This window comes from Nelusetta ayraudi, unplaced genomic scaffold (genome assembly GCF_046127955.1).
Source record: "Nelusetta ayraudi isolate G7.1 ecotype Tasmania unplaced genomic scaffold, CSIRO-AGI_Nayr_v1 ptg000007l, whole genome shotgun sequence".
Classification (NCBI taxonomy): Eukaryota; Metazoa; Chordata; class Actinopteri; order Tetraodontiformes; family Monacanthidae; genus Nelusetta; species Nelusetta ayraudi.
This window is the reverse complement of record NW_027466057.1, coordinates 5,446,823-5,463,564: the sequence shown is the minus strand read 5'-3', so window position 1 is coordinate 5,463,564 and position 16,742 is coordinate 5,446,823. Positions and strand designations below refer to the sequence as shown.

The 16,742-nt window shown below is 46.0% G+C and overlaps 2 protein-coding genes across 2 annotated transcripts; both read right to left on the bottom strand.

The window, feature by feature from the left end:
- Nucleotides 1-385: 385 nt before the first annotated feature.
- On the bottom strand, nucleotides 386-7,410 carry plk4 (polo-like kinase 4 (Drosophila)). Its single transcript, XM_076018105.1, has 15 exons — nucleotides 7,205-7,410; nucleotides 6,060-6,155; nucleotides 5,625-5,720; nucleotides 5,346-5,460; nucleotides 4,288-5,257; nucleotides 4,107-4,198; nucleotides 3,667-4,001; nucleotides 3,471-3,575; nucleotides 3,296-3,398; nucleotides 3,052-3,201; nucleotides 2,720-2,948; nucleotides 1,973-2,066; nucleotides 1,736-1,873; nucleotides 887-993; nucleotides 386-798 (listed from the first exon to the last, which is right to left on the bottom strand). The coding sequence occupies exons 1-15, from the start codon at nucleotides 7,232-7,234 to the stop codon at nucleotides 690-692; spliced, it is 2,769 nt and encodes a 922-aa protein (XP_075874220.1). The 5' UTR covers nucleotides 7,235-7,410; the 3' UTR covers nucleotides 386-689.
- Nucleotides 7,411-8,747: 1,337 nt separating this feature from the next.
- Nucleotides 8,748-16,006, bottom strand: hspa4l (heat shock protein 4 like). Its single transcript, XM_076018104.1, has 20 exons — nucleotides 15,904-16,006; nucleotides 15,601-15,770; nucleotides 14,622-14,679; nucleotides 14,371-14,511; nucleotides 14,082-14,204; nucleotides 13,886-13,985; nucleotides 13,601-13,734; nucleotides 13,275-13,519; nucleotides 13,118-13,194; nucleotides 12,877-13,028; nucleotides 12,670-12,776; nucleotides 12,434-12,567; nucleotides 11,869-12,065; nucleotides 11,453-11,527; nucleotides 11,116-11,259; nucleotides 10,446-10,571; nucleotides 10,195-10,302; nucleotides 9,999-10,118; nucleotides 9,712-9,873; nucleotides 8,748-9,222 (listed from the first exon to the last, which is right to left on the bottom strand). Exons 2-20 carry the CDS (start codon nucleotides 15,705-15,707, stop codon nucleotides 9,034-9,036), a joined length of 2,499 nt encoding a protein of 832 aa, XP_075874219.1. The 5' UTR covers nucleotides 15,708-15,770; nucleotides 15,904-16,006; the 3' UTR covers nucleotides 8,748-9,033.
- Between the last annotated feature and the right edge of the window lie 736 nt (nucleotides 16,007-16,742).

Below are 16,742 nucleotides of genomic sequence, written 5' to 3'. Positions count from 1 at the left end.
CCCCCTGGGGAGGAAGGGCCTGGGTCATGTAGGTGACCAAGAACCTAAAGCCACTCCTCAGTAAGGTCATCATTATGTGGTATTAGAATCAGACTTTTTTTAAGGGAAAAAAATGTGATCCGTTTTGGAATACATTCTGTAGAATGATATAATGTGGAAGCAGCAAATGCTTTCTGGACACATTGCATCCAATTAAAACATCTTCATATACTTTCCATTTCAATGCATTCCCTATGGATGTTACACACTGAGGCTCTAGATGTATATGAGCCTCCTGTGCGTTCTTATGAATGCCGTCTTACTGAAATCGTGTTATATCTCCACTTTAATTTCTTTCTTTACAAAAAAAATCCTATACTGAAAACAAAGTTCAAAACCACTGTGCGACATTTCTCCTCCCAGCCTCCAGGTGTTTTTTATTGACGCACCATTTATGAGAGAAATTTCATATCATTGGAGACAGTAAAAAAGGTTAATGGACTGACAAAGCCACCGACATTTTCAACAAAGGTCAACTTTAACAAAATGCTTTCTTATTAAAAATAAAACTCTATATTTTCATAATTATAGTCTTATGTACATGTAAAAAAAACAAGAAGAAATATTTACAAACACACAAGACAGGATGTGGACACACAAGTTTTCTGCTTTTCAAAGAAGGCCACGGGCCGCTTGAGAGAAGCCAGCCGTCAGTGACGGAGTTGCTGCACCGTGGAGCTGGCCAACAGGCCGAGGATGGTGGAGAGGCAGTGCAGCTTCTCCTTGACGTGCTCTGGAAGCTTCTCGTTCTCTTTGTACCTGCCGGGGGAGAGGAAGAGGATGAGGAAGAGGATGAGGAAGCCGCTTGAAAACCCAGACGGGGTGATCCTACTGGGGCGTCTCGTACCTGGTTATCCTCCCGTCGGGGGAGGTGTAGGTGATGCAGGAGACTCCTGCCTGAACCACCAGCTGAGAGCCGTCGTTGAACTGCACCCACACCTCGCCGCTCGTCAGCTGGCGGAGAACAGAGACTGATCATTGACTGGCTGGCCATAGCGATCGAGGTTCCCGCTCATTATCACTGACAACATTTCAAAACTTTTCCATGACCTTAACACAACCTATGAATACAGAATTTTCCCTTACTTAAGACACGCAAATGTTTGCCAGTTAGTGCAATAATTTCTTAAAACATAAAGGTAACTGCAGGTGAAATCTGGAGGTGATCAATTAGACTAAACTACGTGAGCTGGGCTTACTGTGTTCCCTTTGCCGTTAGGGTAGAATAACAACAACAAATGTGACTTTTCCAAAACGTTAAGTGATTTTTACAAAATTTTAAACTTTTCCAGGCCTGGATAATTGCATTTGCAAATTGCATGACTTTCCATGACTGAGGGAACCAGGAATGCACCGATACCGGTATGGAGTATCGTACCGATGCTAGGGTTAAGTATTCAACTCGTAAAATACAAGCCAATATCACGACACTGATACCAGTTATATATGTATGCATATGACAATTTAGTTACATTTGTGTTTGTACTAGAAAAGCATGCTGAGGAATGTTGTTCAAATAACAGAACATCTGTGGGGGGGAAAAATCAAAGTAATTATATAATGGCCATATCAAGTACTCAATATCTTTAACAGTGAGCACTGAAAAGCACTGTACTCATACTCTACTCGTTCTGTCAAAAGAGTGGTATGGGTGCATCCCCAGTGGGAACCCTGTGCTCCCTCACGGTCCGGTTACCTGTGATGCCCATCCAACGTTGGGCACAAATATGGACTTGACAACCTTCCCCGTGCTCTGCACCAGGTCCTGTCGCACAGGGGAGCTTTTCTTACTCAGGCTGGCGGTGGTGAAGTCGGAGCCGTCCAGGGAGATCATCTGCAAAGAGGAGTCAGACGGGAGGTGGAGTTGTTACAAATGCGTCTCTCTGTGCTCCGCCGGAGTGTTTTTGTAAGTGCGGCGCCGGGAGACACTGACCGAAGGAGTGATGTGAGGAGCCTGGGGAGGCGAAGCCGCCTCGGGAGGCACCGCCTGGGGGGGCAGAGCTGCCGAGCTCGGGTTGGCAGGTCTCCTGGGAGAGGTGATAAATAATAATAATAATAATGATGAATTTTATTTGGACTGCGCTTTACATCAGATAAATGATCTCAAAGCGCTTCCAGTGCATAAAAAGATGAGTAGTGCAACATTTCAAAACATGCTTAAACTATGATAAAATAGTGAACATGAATGGCAGCAATATATCTAAAAGATAAAAAAGAAAAAAATACAACAAAGACAGTAAGCAACACCAAAGAGGAAAAAAATATGAAGAGCTAAAACAACAGCAACTAGAATTTAAGGCACAGTTTAACTTAGGTTGCGTTCAGACTGCAGGCGAATCTGATTCAAATCAGATTCCTTCACAAATCCAACATTTTTAGGGCTGACTGTCCACACTGTTTTTAGCAAGTGTCCAAATAGGACCTGGCTCTGTTCAGACTGGGCCACATTATCGACTGATCTGACAGGTTGCCGTAGCTACGACGTCAGAGCGGAGGCGTGGTCCAGCGCGTGCAGTGCGTGACGTCATGTTGAAACTACCTCCCGTAGGTGGTTTCAATCTATTTTGCAAAAAGCGGATTTCGTGTGATTTGTAACTATTCCAAAGGACATTCCGAAGGCGATGCAAAAACAGCAGTGAACACAAGTCACGCCTTGCGAGAAGGCTGGTAAAGCGCTGACCTGCCGATGGTGATGGGGAAGAAGGGGACGCTGGTGGCGCAGCGCTGCTCCTCGGCCGCGATGGCCGCCTCCAGGGAGAGACACACGCCGTGGCCTTGGTCCGACAGCTCCACGTACTGGCGGCTCTCCGGGCTCAGACCGCTCAGCCCCGCCTCGCCCTTCACCGTGTACGACTTCCCGCTCTTTTCCACCACCCGGATCAGCTCCGACGTCTTGTGCGTCTTGGCCCCTGCGTGACACATTTTGTTGTTGTTGTTTTTTTGCACTCGTTTTTAAAGATCCCTTGGCTTGGTCTGGGGTTTACGAGCTCCGACGTGAATTTTGTAACTCACCGTCGTAGAAGCACACTTCCAGGTCGGCGGTGGGGGAGTTCTCCATCAGCATGACCTTGGCGTACTTGGTGTACAGGGTCACTTTCGGAGTCTTGGATTTCACCAGTTGCACGAACTTGGAGGCGTACTGATATTTCTTCCAGTATTTTTCTGCGACAGAAGATGTGACCAGGGTGTCATGCAACCATATTGATGTTAATATTATCACACACGGAGATGTTAGTGAATGTAATCTGGAGCGCACCTGGAAGATCATCATAGCTGCAAATCAAAATATCTTCTGGAGGAGCAGGAGGGCAGTCCAGGACGGGGAAGCCCCTCCCATCATTGGGCTGGTATATCGTCACCTGCGGGCGACCACGACGGGCTTTATACAGCGGCACCGCCCAGTGTCCTGTGACCAGTGTGAGCCTACTTACCAGTGAACCGTCGCAGGAAATCCGTAGAACTTCTTTGACCCTCTCTTGACCGCTCTGGCTCTTCAACAGCTCCATGCAAACTTCACCCGTGTCCACGATGCTCACCTGATGTGAAAACATTCGGGCATCAGTACATAACAAGGAGTCAATTTCACAGTAATGTGAAAATAACGTTAAAATACGAGTGATATCGTACAACTGCATTTTTGGTCTTCTGCCGGATGGGCTTCAGTCTGGACGCACACAGCGGCGGGATGAGGTCTCGCAGCGTTTTCTTCTCTTTAGCTGCAGGCGGCTTGGAGTCCCTGCTGTGAGGAGGCGGGAACTCCGACGCCGGGATGTTCTCCCTGTACGAGTCGGGGTTGGAGGAGACGCTGTGGTGGATGTGGTGCTGGTTCTGGTGAGGATGTGCGCCTTGGCCAGCGCTCTGGTCTGTCCAGGAGTTGTGAACCATTAGGGGTCCCCTGCCAGCGTGGAAACTGCCGCCGCCGCCGCTGTGAGTGCTGCCATCTGCAGGTCTGTGTCCCGATGCTGAAAACAAAGGAAAAATTAACATAATTCATGTGATCGCAAACTCAGAAATATGGGAAATATTTTCACTGAACTGCACTAGCAGTCAAAAGTAGTAGTAATTACCCTCAGCACTGAGCCAGTGAGTGACTCCCTCCAGGTCTTGAAACTTTGAGTTTGGTGCTTGGGCAGTTTGTGCGCCTAATAAATATCCGGAGCTGAAACAGACGTTATAACACGTTAGATTCATGAAAATCACAAACAAAAATAAATAAATGAAAAGACAACGAAGAGAGAGACTATTTACTTTGCTGACTGTTTGACGGGCGGGGAGGGGAGCCTTCCACGCTCTGAGAACGGCTGCTGGGCGGAGGACGTGGGGAAGAGAGGCCTGTCCAGCCCAGTCAGGGTCTCTTCCGAGTGGCACCGTCCCAGCTCGGGGTGGGCGGAGCCCTGTGAGGAGGAGCTGGAGCGGTCGGAGGAGTGAGCCCGGCGCATGTAGCGCGAGTGAGGCGGCGCATTCTCGCCGTCGTGAGCCATCCTGCCTCTGGCCACCCGGTGAAACCCGTCGGCCGGGTGATGCTGCCACCGGTCCGCCTCGTCGAAACGGGCGCCGCTGGGCTGATGGGGCAGACTCGGGATGGGTCCAATGCGATTGGGCAGGGCGGAGCCGATCACGTGCCTGGTCCGCCTGTGGAGGCGGCTGCTGCTGCCTGGGATGGAGGAGGTGCAGGCAGTGGAGAGGGTGGCGATGCCGCTGTCCATGGAGCTCTCGTAGCTCAGGCCCAGCTCCTTGGGGCGGGCCAGCAGGTTCTGGGTCATGAACGGATGGTCCAGCACCGCCGACAGGCTGGGCCTCTGCTTGGGGTCCTTCTGCAGCAGCTGGTGGATCAGGTCTCGAGCCTCCAGGGACGCGTGGCTGGGCATCTCATACTCGCCGAGAACCACCTTGGACAGGGTGCGCTTGACCGTGTCCGTGTCGAACGGGGGGCGACCCATCAGGAAGGCGTAGAACATGCAGCCCAGCGACCACACGTCCGACTCCAGGCCGTGAGCGCTGTGGGTTGCCACCTCGGGGGAGATGTAGTTGGGCGTCCCGCACATGGTGAAGTGCTTCTCAGTCGGGAGCTTGAGCTGAGCGGCCAGGCCAAAGTCTGCTATCTTGATGTTCATGTTGGAGGTCAGCAGCAGGTTGGACAGGGTCAGGTCTCGGTGCAGGATGCCGTGGGTGTGCAGGTACAGCATACCTTTCACTATCTGATGCATGAACTGCCGTGCTGTGGGGCAAAAACAGCACATTTCCAAAGGTTGTTTAAAAAAAATTGCACCGCCTCGCAATCATTCAAACGGCAGAATTCGGCTGACCTTCATCCTCGGAGAAGGGCATCTTCCGCTCTTTCAGGTATCGGGTCATCTCCCCGCTATGGCACATCTCCAGCACCAAATACACATAGTTGCTGTCCTCAAAGTAATTGTACAGCTTTGAAGTGGGAAAGAAATATGTTAATTTTTGCGATAAATTGAAATAATCTTCAATAATCAGGGGATTGAGCAGTGACATGAAACAGTAAGCGAACAAAACACATTACATGAAAATGTAAAAATGAAAACAATAACTGGGTGTGAGAATCTAGCCAATGTTACCTCAAGTATTGAAGGGTGTTTCAACCTGCAGTGGATCTCAACCTCATTCGTCACACGCTGGACCATTCCAGCTTTGTGCATCGATTTCTTATCAATCTGCCAACAGGAGCAACAAGGGTTGTTATAAAAACGTGTCACTGTGAGCATCAGGATGCGGTTGTGGCTGAGCAGCGCCGCCAGGTAGTTAGTTGGCTCAAGTTGCAATAGTCAATCTGTCGCCCGCAAAGGGCAGTTGAGTCGTCAGAGCTCATTTGTGGAGAGTCGAGGGACGACTACAGCAACCCTCTGGGGGCAACTAGGGTCTATTAATCCAACTGTTCACATTTCACATAAACGGTCATCTGCTGGCAACAGCTTGCATGATGTTGGATGTCGACTTCATGTGTCAGACAAGTAATAATTAGTGAGAGTGAGCGAGAGGGTAGGGTTTCTTACCGTTTTGATGGCAACCTCCAGACCAGTCTTGACTGATTTAGCCCGATAAACACAAGCGAAGGATCCTTTACCCAGCAGGGTGAGAACCTTAAAATCCTGCAATGGAAAGAAAATCACACATGACTGAAAACATACAGAATGTGTTCAACATCTCAAAGCCTGTTATTCCTTCCAGATCCAGTCACAGAACCTTTAAAGCTTAAAGTCTGGTACCTCGATTCTGCGCTCTGGAACATAAGACAAACTCTGCTCCTCATCTCCACAGTCGCCCATCACAGAATTTTGACAGAAATATTGCAAAATCGGATCGAACATCGGCCCTCCGGTTAGCGACATCCCGTCTGTACTGTACGGCAGATCAGCCTGCATCTGATCCGACCGCTTCTCCAGGGAGCCGACCTCCCACAACAAAACGTTAACTGTCAAACAAGCCACCAACACCTGACGCTGTCATATGGCCAACCAGAAACCTCCAATTATCCCGGCTGTCTTCCCGCTGAGGAGAACCACCACTGCGGCTCGTTTCCAAGCAGCGCGTTTGAAAGAGCAAACAGACGGAGTGAAGAGCAACAAGGAGTCTCCCAGGAGAGCCACAAAGCTTACATACAGCACGGAGGTGATAATGCTAATTATAAGGCAAGGCAAGTTTATTTGTCTAGCGCAATTCAATTTAATTTTCCAAAAACATTAAAAGCAGCCAGAAAATACAATGCAATAAAATAAAATGGGGATGAAAAAAGGTAATGGAATTTAGTATAGCAAGTAAGCATAATTTAAAGACACCAATAATAATAATAATAATAATAATAATAATAATAATAATAATAATAATAATAATATCTCCAATTTATAGTAAACAACAAAAAACAAAACAAAACAAATAGTCCCTGGCTCACGCCAATGACTATTGACGTCAGCCGAAATAGTGCATATGACACGATTTTCAAACACACTTTCAAACTTGTCGTATTTTTCTTATTATTAATTCGCGTGCACTGGTTTCGTTAGTTACCATTAATGCACTGCAACAAATGCATACACCCCGAATAGGTGAGCTCAACTGGTGAATGTTTAACCCGCTTAAAGGGTTCCCAGTGTTGTCAACCCAGTTAGCTTCCGGCCGTTAGCGTAGCAAAGGAACTCACCTCAATCTTATCTCCGATCGAAACGCTCATCGTGCTGCCTTTTTAATTGCGCACATGTATGTGGCGGGTTATGATGATAATCCCTGGTCAAGTGCATCGATTATAGCGACACGAGTGAATGTTTTTGTGTTCCCCTCCAAAACGTCGCCATTTCATCCTTTTTCAAAATATCCGCCGTTAGTTCGTCCACGTTACGTTGCGCGCTACGTCACATGCCGACGTCACGCACTGATCACGCCCTCTTTAAGGAACACGCTTCGATTTTCACTCGTCACTCGTACGTATCTCTCGTAATAGTCTCATACGTGTCATTTTTGTGAATAAATTTTTACATTTTACAAATGAATACATAGTTTTTACTGCTGTATGTTTTTCAGAGCTCACGCCATCACGAGTCATGAACAGAGGATGTGCACTGTGGTCACTGTTGATGATCTTAGCAGGAAAATGAATAGGTTCATGTTCATAGATAAATCCATCCATTCCATTTTCCATACCTGCTTAGTCCCGAGGTCAGGGTCACGGAGGTCTGCTGGAGCCTATCCCAGCTGTCTTAGGGCGAAGGCAGGGGACACCCTGGACAAGTCGCCAGTTCATCGCAGGGCCACACAGAAACAGACAACCATTCACACTCACATGCACACCTACGGACAATTTAGAGTGTTCAATTGACCTCACATGCATGTTTTTGGACTGTGGGAGGAAGCCGGCGAACCCGGAGAGAACCCACGCAGACACAGGGAGAACATGCAAACTCAACACAGAAAGGTCTCAGGTCCGGGCCCCGGAATCAAACCCACGACCTTCTTGTTGTGAGGCGGCAGCGCTAACCACTGCGCCACCGTGTCGCCGATACGACATAGATAAATCATTTTTAACAGTTGAGAGTTTCTAAATATTTTGTTATAAATTAAATACAGGCATTAATTGAATGCCAACAAAAAGATGCATCTAAAAACTAGAATTAGAAGGACGCACGTTGTTGCCTGCCAACTCATGTCTGCCTAAAATGATTTACAATTTCAAAATTACAAGTGGATTGACTTAGATTGTCGGTGACCGACATTTTAAAAATAAATGTTCTGTTTGTTAATTTCAAGAGGGTAAAAACCAAAAACAGACTACAGAAGTTTTGTCTTACAGACAAATCACTTTATTTTTGTCATTTTACAGATCCCATATGTTAAGTAAGGAAATATGCAAGAAACAAAACAGGACACAGGCAATGACTTAAGATGTTTGGTGTGTCGAGGTTTGCTACTTAATATGCTCTTTATGTACATATTTATGACGGTTGATTATTATTATTATTTTTAAACCTTACTAAAATAGTATTTACATTTCTAGACATGGACAATTCAAACTAATAAAATATAAATATAAAGTGTTGGTATTACAGCATATAAACTAACAGCTCCCGTGGTGATTGTTGTTGGGAGAGGACTAATTTGTTTCTTCTGCAGCACAGCATTCACTGGTGACGTCGGACACGTGGAATGAAAACACGAAAAGAGCACTTTCCTGTGAAGCACACGGGAAGCCGTTTTGGTCAGAATCAAAGTTTTAATCTATTGCATCATCATTCATTTATTGAACAAGTCAAACCTTTGAGAGAACAACGCAGAACGCCACACAGAGGAATGCAAGGAAGTAAACAAACAAACAAAAAAAAAACCCTCCAAAGTTGAAGTCCAGGGGAACAGAGAAACTAATTCAGAGGAGCAGCTGGTGACAAACTAGGGGCAGCCCCACGGAACGATGCTTCTACTCTATGTGGTCAAGTTGCGGCTGATGTGGGTGATGACTGCAGCAGAGTGTGCGCCTTGATCTCAGTCCACCTCCATCTCTTTTGTCCCCGCCTTTGTCTGCTGGCTTCCCTTTGCGTCCGCCTTCCCGTCAGCTCCTTGCTTGGCCGTCGGGATGTTGTTGGATCCGCCGCTTTGGTCGTTTGCTTGAGGGGCTTCTTCCACAGTGGGCTTCGGCCTGTTGATCACTGGGTTGCACACGTTCTCCAGTTCCTGGTGAGTCAGAGCACGAAAGCGTCGGCAAAGTCAATGGCAGGGCTCGTCGAAAGCCAGTCCTGAATCGTAAGTTTGCCGCCTTAGTGTTGTAGTCAAGACCAAGACATTTGGAGTTCAAGACCAGTACAAGACCAAGACTTTATGTATCAAAGACAAATAACAATAAAACAGAAAAACTAGTATCTTTTTTGAAATTCAAGTTTACTTCTAAATCGAACAGCCACATCTCTTTGCAGCAAGGTATCTTTTCATAATTTTCTTTAACATTATGCTGCACTGACAGCTATTTTTGAACCATTTTCAAAAAAACAACTTTGCTTCATAAAATTAAAAAATAAATTAACTAGGAATAAGGGGCTGTGTCACTCTGGGTGTCACAAACAGTGCGTAAAACGGCAGCAGCTGGATTATTTTCCATTATTATCTATCATTGCAGTCTTTGGACCGAGACCAGTCTGGAGTACTACAACACTACCATCTACTTACTTGTATTTTGCTGATGACGTCTGCTACTTTCACGACGGGGTCTTGAGTTATGCCGATCTTGCTCTGCGCATTCATCCTGCTGTTCATCCAGACCATGCTCTCACTCACGCATTTCTCCACGGCGCTCATTTCCTCCGCAGTTAAATGCAGATAGCGCTCGTCCTAGGGAAGAGGTTAACACATGGAAGATACTAGAACTTGCCGAGCTACACCCAAATACAGCGTAACGTGGTGATTTATATTTTTTGGACGATCTGCTGTCATTGCTTTTAAGCATTAATGTTTACCTTCTGTTTGAAGGCCTCCAAAACCTTCATGTAGAGTTGCAGTTTCTTGCCCAGCTCTTCAAAAGCCCTTGGCCTGTCCTCGTGCTCCCTGTGTCGGTCCTGAATGGGCTGACCCAACATCTGGACGGAAGACACATTCCAATTATCAAGCCTTAAATCCAATTTTCTTGCAGTAGTACAAAAAAACAAAACAAACCTTGAGTGCTGCCAGCTTCTCCTCGTAGACTTGTTTGGGCTGGTCCTCCCCCTCCTCATACAGCCAGTTCTCAGTTTCCTCCAGCAGCAGTGTCAGACGGTTACTATCCTATTACCAAGGTCCCAACACAGAGCAGATATTTATTTAAGAGTCTGATCTGTTGCTTTGTTTATGTTCCCTAATCACGCATCAATCTTTTCAACGTCATTGTAGTCATGTCCAGCAAAAGTATGTGCCAGTGGAGCACTCACATCCTCATTGACAAACTTTTCGTAGATCCCGCAAAGTTTGTCCCGCAGATCGTACACGTACTCCTCAACAGCGTTTTTGGCATCATTCAGCTCCTTGACCAGTTTGTCCTGGATAATCATCTGACGCTGTGGGGGGAAAAACACACAAACAGTATTTTTTTCCTTACTAATCACTTAATGTCATTATAGATATAATGCACTTTATTCTTTAAAATTATTATTACTTTTAAAGAATGCATGCATGGGCTTGAAATATGTGGCGAGTCATGATTTGAATTCTATTGAAAAATTCATATTAGACCCCCCCAAAAAAAACATAATGAACCCTCTCCTATACACGTTATCACATTATTAAGGGTCACATCATGTCAGCCTTTGTGTTCACACATGCAGCCCTGCTACATAGAGCCTTGAAATGTTCAAGCTGACAGCGCATGTGTTCATTGCGCTTCATAATAAAGACCAGGGTGTAAGGTGACCCCTTCAGTGTGGCTGACACATCTATAGCCAATCAGCAAGCATTAAATAAACATAGTGGCTTCAACACATCTAAGGTTCCACTTCCACTCGCTCTACTAGTGTTCAGTTGATAAGTGTTTTTACCCAACCATGACGACTCAGCTTCAAATAAAGAAATTCATTACAAAAAAAGCACCAGAGTTGCTCTCACCTCGTATTCCACAAAGTCATTGAGGACGGAGCTGTCCAGCTGCCGAATATTTTTGGTAACGATGGGCAGATCGGTACTCTTCACCTTGACTTTAGGCTTGCTTCCCCCTGCTGCCGGGTCCTGCTTTTCCCCAGGTGCACTGTCCTGGATTTAGAAACCAGAAAACACAATGCAGCATTTAATATTTTGTCCTTAAACAACCTTTATAAAGCCTAAATAGAGCACGTTTTAATTTTTGAATGCACAGAAACGGTATATATACAATATATATACATTGCATATATAAAATGTGTCTTAGACTGCTTGTATTGTGCTATACTATTAAACTCCAACAGACTTTATTACTGGAGGTGTTGTCATCATTCAACTGGTCCCCTTGGGTTTGGCCCTCCTGATCCACCTGCATTTTGGTCTGAGAACAAATATTCAGGCATATTACACGGGAGTGATTACACACGAATAACAAGATATTCCAGAATTGCTTCATAGTAAAAAAAAAACGAAAATATAATAAAAGAATAACAATTTACCACAAAAAATGAAAATAGTAAAAGTATGAACTGAGAGTAGCCTCACATTTAAAGTTCAGTTAGGCCATTAAATCAATGAAATAGGAGTGTATTTCTGACTGCTGCTCTAAACTTTTGACACACTTTATTTCAAAAGGTAGGCAACAAGGAATTGGCCAGAAAAACAATGACAAGAATACATGTTTTTCAATGATATATTGGCATTACAGAAGCATCGTCTCACCTGGTCCTCGGCCCGTCCCTCATTCTGCACCATGGGCTCCGAATCAATCTGCATGTCCTCTGCTTCTCCTTTCTGCTTCTCGATCAGGGAGGCGCCGGACACGCTGAAGATGCCGTGGACGTTGATGCGCACTTTAACCTTCACTTTGGAGCTGTCTCCATCCGGTTGGGGAACCACATTCTGGACGGAAAAACATCCTGGGGACAGCGGGAAACAGGGTTTTAAGCTGCGACCACAGATTTGGAAAACGTAAAATCTTGTTCCCTGTGTCTTTTCTGGACGTTGATCCCTGCAGGGACCAGCGATAAAATAGGCCACCTATAAAACTACTTACAGCCCATCCATCACTCAGGGCTTTTACATGCACAGTTAAAGTCCAAATACATTTCCAGCCTGACTGGGCCGTATAATCGGAATGTCTTTTTGGATCATTCTCTGCTTCACCAACAAAACGATTGACAAACAAATCAGCTCTGCATTTTACACCCCTGTTCTTTTACATTTTGGAACTCCATCAGTTGGAGCAGCATAAACTGTCTCCTCCCTCGGCAGTGGGCAGCCGTACCTATCCTGTGGTCTGGGTAGGGGAGCTCCGCAGGAATGCTGTACAGGGCTTCAAGGTCAAAAGGTTCCTTCTTGTGAAAGGTGATGACTTTGGAGAATGGAGCAGCATGCATCTTACTGAACACCTCGCACTCTCTGGAACAAGGATACAGCAAGAAAACAACTTTAGCATTCACCCAGTGGGGTAACCTTGTAACTTAGTCATACAGTCAAATACAAAGGTTAGAATTCACTCACCCCAGTCCATCATCTGTTGGGGATTTCCAGCGGAGAGTTATTGGAAAGGGAACCACGTCCGTGATGGAGAATTCCCGCACTTTACACGCAGGGGACAAAATTGCACACTGCATCCACACACAAGCACACAAACAGACTGGATTACATTTTGCGCACAGCACTTATGGACACATGCATGGAGTTGGCACGATGAGTTTGCTGTCACACCTGCAGCGCACAGCCTCGGGCCACAGCTTCATCCGCATTGAGGGTGGTGCTGATGTCTTTGCCAAAGAACCTGCCGATTCGCTCCTTGATAGCCGGCATTCTCGTGGCCCCGCCGACGATCTCCACGGCGTAGATGTCGTCCCGACTCAGTTCTGCAACAATTTCCATACAAATGACTTCCTTATTCTGTCTTTCAACTGACCCCCCGCCTCGTGAAATCAATCATGTTCGAGGGACGCACTTGATTGTTCCAGAATTGCCTTCAGCGGCGCCTCCACTCTCATCAGATATTGAGCACACATGTCTTCAAAGAGGCCTCTGCGAGGAAAAAACAGAAGTTATATACAAATGCAGGACTTTCATTCTTCTGAAGCCGGAGTAAGTCGTTCAGTCTGTACCTGTTCATCCTGCTGGAAACATCAATGTCATTCATGAAGCACTCAATGTTCAGAGGCAGGTCGGAAGAGTTGGCGCTCATCAGCTTCTTCAGCTTCTCGCACTCCTGGTGCAGCCGCAGCACGGCCCTCGGGTTCTCACGCACGTTGAGCTTGTACTTGCTCTTGAACTCCTCACAGAAGTAATCAGCCAAGACCTCGTCAAAATTGCGCCCGCCGAGGTACGGGTCAAACGTAGTGGCAAGGACCTGACGGAGCAGCAGCGGCGGTGAGCTCAGGGTCTGAAGCAGGTGATTTAACTACAGAGGAGAACGAGCTAGAGGTCTGACCTTGAGTTTGCCTTTGTTGAAGGCTGCAATCGAGACCTGGAATGATGAATGTCCCATGTCCACAAACACCACATTTCTTGGCCTCTCCTCTGGGGTAGGTAGGTCCTGCTTGTAGATCCCATAAGCTAAAGCCACTGTACATTAGAGGAACATTAATTATCACACACTAAATTAGGATTAAATATTTAGACTTTCAAACTACAGTGTCCTATTTATTAAATATATTATCAATTTCCATTGAGCTGTCAAATGTTTGAGCCAAATAAGAACTGAGTGAGCTCTGACCTGCAGTCGTATCATTGATCAATCGTAAACAGTTCAACCCCGCAATCTGAGTGGCATCAAACACCGATCGTCTCTCTGCGTCTGTAAAATAGCCGGGCACCTGTGAAAAGAAAAATCAATTTTGCTCTGAATGGCTACAGTGAATTAAGGCCACGGTGCTGCTACTGCTCGTAGTATTTGTTTTTGTCTCACTTACAGAGATGACGCAGTCCACCACCGGCTTCTTCAGAGCCCCTTCAGACGTCTCCTTCAGCTTGTTGAGCAGCATCCCTGTGATCTGCTCAATGGTGAACACTTTGTCCTCATCCAAGTAACGCACCTGTCAGCAGCATACAATACAATCAGGATATCCCAGGAAGAAGCAGGTTAGAGCAAGACCCGAGAGCTTGAGGTGGCCAACAAAAAGCTTTTGAGAGAATCTGGGACCGACGTCTGCATGCGGTGGATGGTGTCAGAGCACGCTGGACATTCCCACAGTGCCTTACCTTAATTCCAGTGTTTCCATTGGCAAGTTTATGTAAGCTGTAAGGCAGTTTGGGCTTTTCCGCATGGACAAATGGGTCATCAAACGCCCTGCCGTGGAACTTCTTAAAGCCATGGACGGTATTTTTGAAGTTTGTTATTATCTGGAATTTGGAAAGGAGCTTATTTCAGCACGAGCGAGCCAACATGAAAGGGTGCGAAGGACCACAATTTCAAGGTGGGTCATCGGCTGAAGCGTTTCAAAGTAGCTCACCTGACTTTTGGCTGCGTTTCCGATTATGCGGTTTTTGGAGGCCAGCGACACGCAGGCCCTTAATGTAACACAGACATGAAAACCAACAAGTTAGGCAGGGCTGCCAGCGCAATTACACCCGTTAACCATTGAGACAGGTGGGGTCAGAGTGTAGCTGAGCGACTCTTGCAGACAGACTTGGGATTTCCATCAAACACACATCACAAGGGAGTCTGAGCCAGAGCTACAAACTGGGCCAGGGAGACAGAACAGTTCACCTCCAAACATCATCTCATCCCGTCTGTCAAAACACAACCTTCCCCAGTGGCTTCCTCTGGTTGCCAACAACAAAGACATGCGTGAATTCCTCTAGCAATGCAAAAAATAGATATTGGCTGGTGCTGTCAAGTCACTTACCCATTTTAACCTTGCAACAAACATAGCCACGTTCCATTTAAAGGGGGCAATGCTAATTTTTCTATGCATGAGCACATCTCCTTGACAGGACACTGCAGCACATGCACTCAGGGTAGGCTCAATTTTCCATCCATTCCAAAGGTTTACATTATTAAAGGGTCCCACTACAGTGAAAACATTGTGTTGATCATATCATAACTTGCTTTGCTGTTTGAATGATGGGTTACCTCATTGTGGCTTTAAGGTACAGGGTAGTGTATTGACTGGTCAGTACACTTGTATTGCATGCTTGACAGCTGATGTAGCCGGCTAATGCCACGGGACTAATATTCTATAGCAACACATGCTACCGTTTGCTGGATTTGCACGTTATGGACCAGTGAGTATGAGGATCGGCCACCTGTCCTGACCTGCTGTGACTTATAAGAGGCCGCGCCACATCCCCGCCGCCACCCCTCGCTATGTCAGGACCATCAGCCCCTTCGGCTGTCTTGTGCCCCCTTCGGTCGCGCACATTGCGTAACAAAATCGCCACCACCTTTCAACGAAGAAGATGCTCACAAGTAGACGTGTGTGTACTTACGGCGTACATCTGTCACTGTAATCATTTGTGATGGTTTCGATGCCGCCGCTCCTTGCGACGGCGATGTAACAGTTGTGGAAACCCAGATCAATCCCGACCACTGACATGATGATGATGATGAGAAATTCCCCACCTCAAGAGTTGACCGCCGCAACGACCGCACTTGACACCTACGACAGAATATTACAAAAAAAAAAAAAAAAAAAAAAAAAAAAGGCCTATAAATATATGACGGCGGCCTGTTTAAACATGAAACAGAGCGTTGTAGGCGAGAGCTAGCCGAGGGTAAACTCGGTGAATTACTAGCTGTTACGTAAGTCAAGCTGTTTATAGCAAACTCATTCAGAGTAATCCCGGAGAGCAATGGTGTCCAGAGCGGATTCTCCAGGCGACCCTAACATCACCAGGAGCTCTGACTGACGGAGGGATGCTGTAGAGCCCGCCCCTCCGCGTCTGCCATTGGCCGGGACGCGCCAACTCTCGATATGTGATTGGCGCGGCAACCGCTCCATAACGGAAACATCTAGAACTCCCTGGATGGTGGACCGTGGTGTACGTCACAAGCAGTGGGGGGAAAAACAGCGACAATTGAGACAAGTTTGTCCTAAATTTAACCTGTCAGGTAGTTTTTCCGGATAAGCGCTCACGTGTTGTGTGCACATTCACGAAATGTCGATTCTCACCCCCATGTACGTTACTATATATATTTTCATGAGCTCTGAATATACTATGTAAGATATACCGTGCAGTCAGCAAATAAAACGCAAGTCGCAATCGCTGATCAATGGTGCTCTACAAATATTACAAGACATGATACACTTTATAATGTAAATTTTCATATAAAGACATGTTTTCCAATGACAATGAATAAACAGTTCTTAGAAGGGTACATTTTGTAAGTATTTCTTTCCAAACTTTTGCATCCCAGCTTTGGAAGAAGTCATTATTTTGTATCTTACATTTATAAAAGTAAGTATTACCATGTGGGCCTTGTAAGGCTACTCACCCTCTTTTGAATACTGTAACAGTTAAAATAAATAAATAAATAAAAAAAATATATACACAATGTCTTAAATGAAAATACAAAAATTGTTAATTCTAAATCATTTGTGTGTAGAGTTTGGGGTAGAATGTGTGTCTTA

Coding starts and splice junctions, on each gene's coding strand:
- plk4 (XM_076018105.1), bottom strand. CDS start 7,234: ATGAGCGTTTCGATCGGAGATAAGATTGAG. Junction 5,258..5,345: donor GCCCTTCTCCGAGGATGAAG/GTCAGCCGAATT, acceptor TTTGCCCCACAG/CACGGCAGTTCATGCATCAG. Junction 1,874..1,972: donor CTCCTCACATCACTCCTTCG/GTCAGTGTCTCC, acceptor TCCTCTTTGCAG/ATGATCTCCCTGGACGGCTC.
- hspa4l (XM_076018104.1), bottom strand. CDS start 15,707: ATGTCAGTGGTCGGGATTGATCTGGGTTTCCACAACTGTTACATCGCC. Junction 14,205..14,370: donor ATGGAAACACTGGAATTAAG/GTAAGGCACTGT, acceptor TGCTGCTGACAG/GTGCGTTACTTGGATGAGGA. Junction 9,874..9,998: donor TGGAGGCCTTCAAACAGAAG/GTAAACATTAAT, acceptor CCTCTTCCCTAG/GACGAGCGCTATCTGCATTT.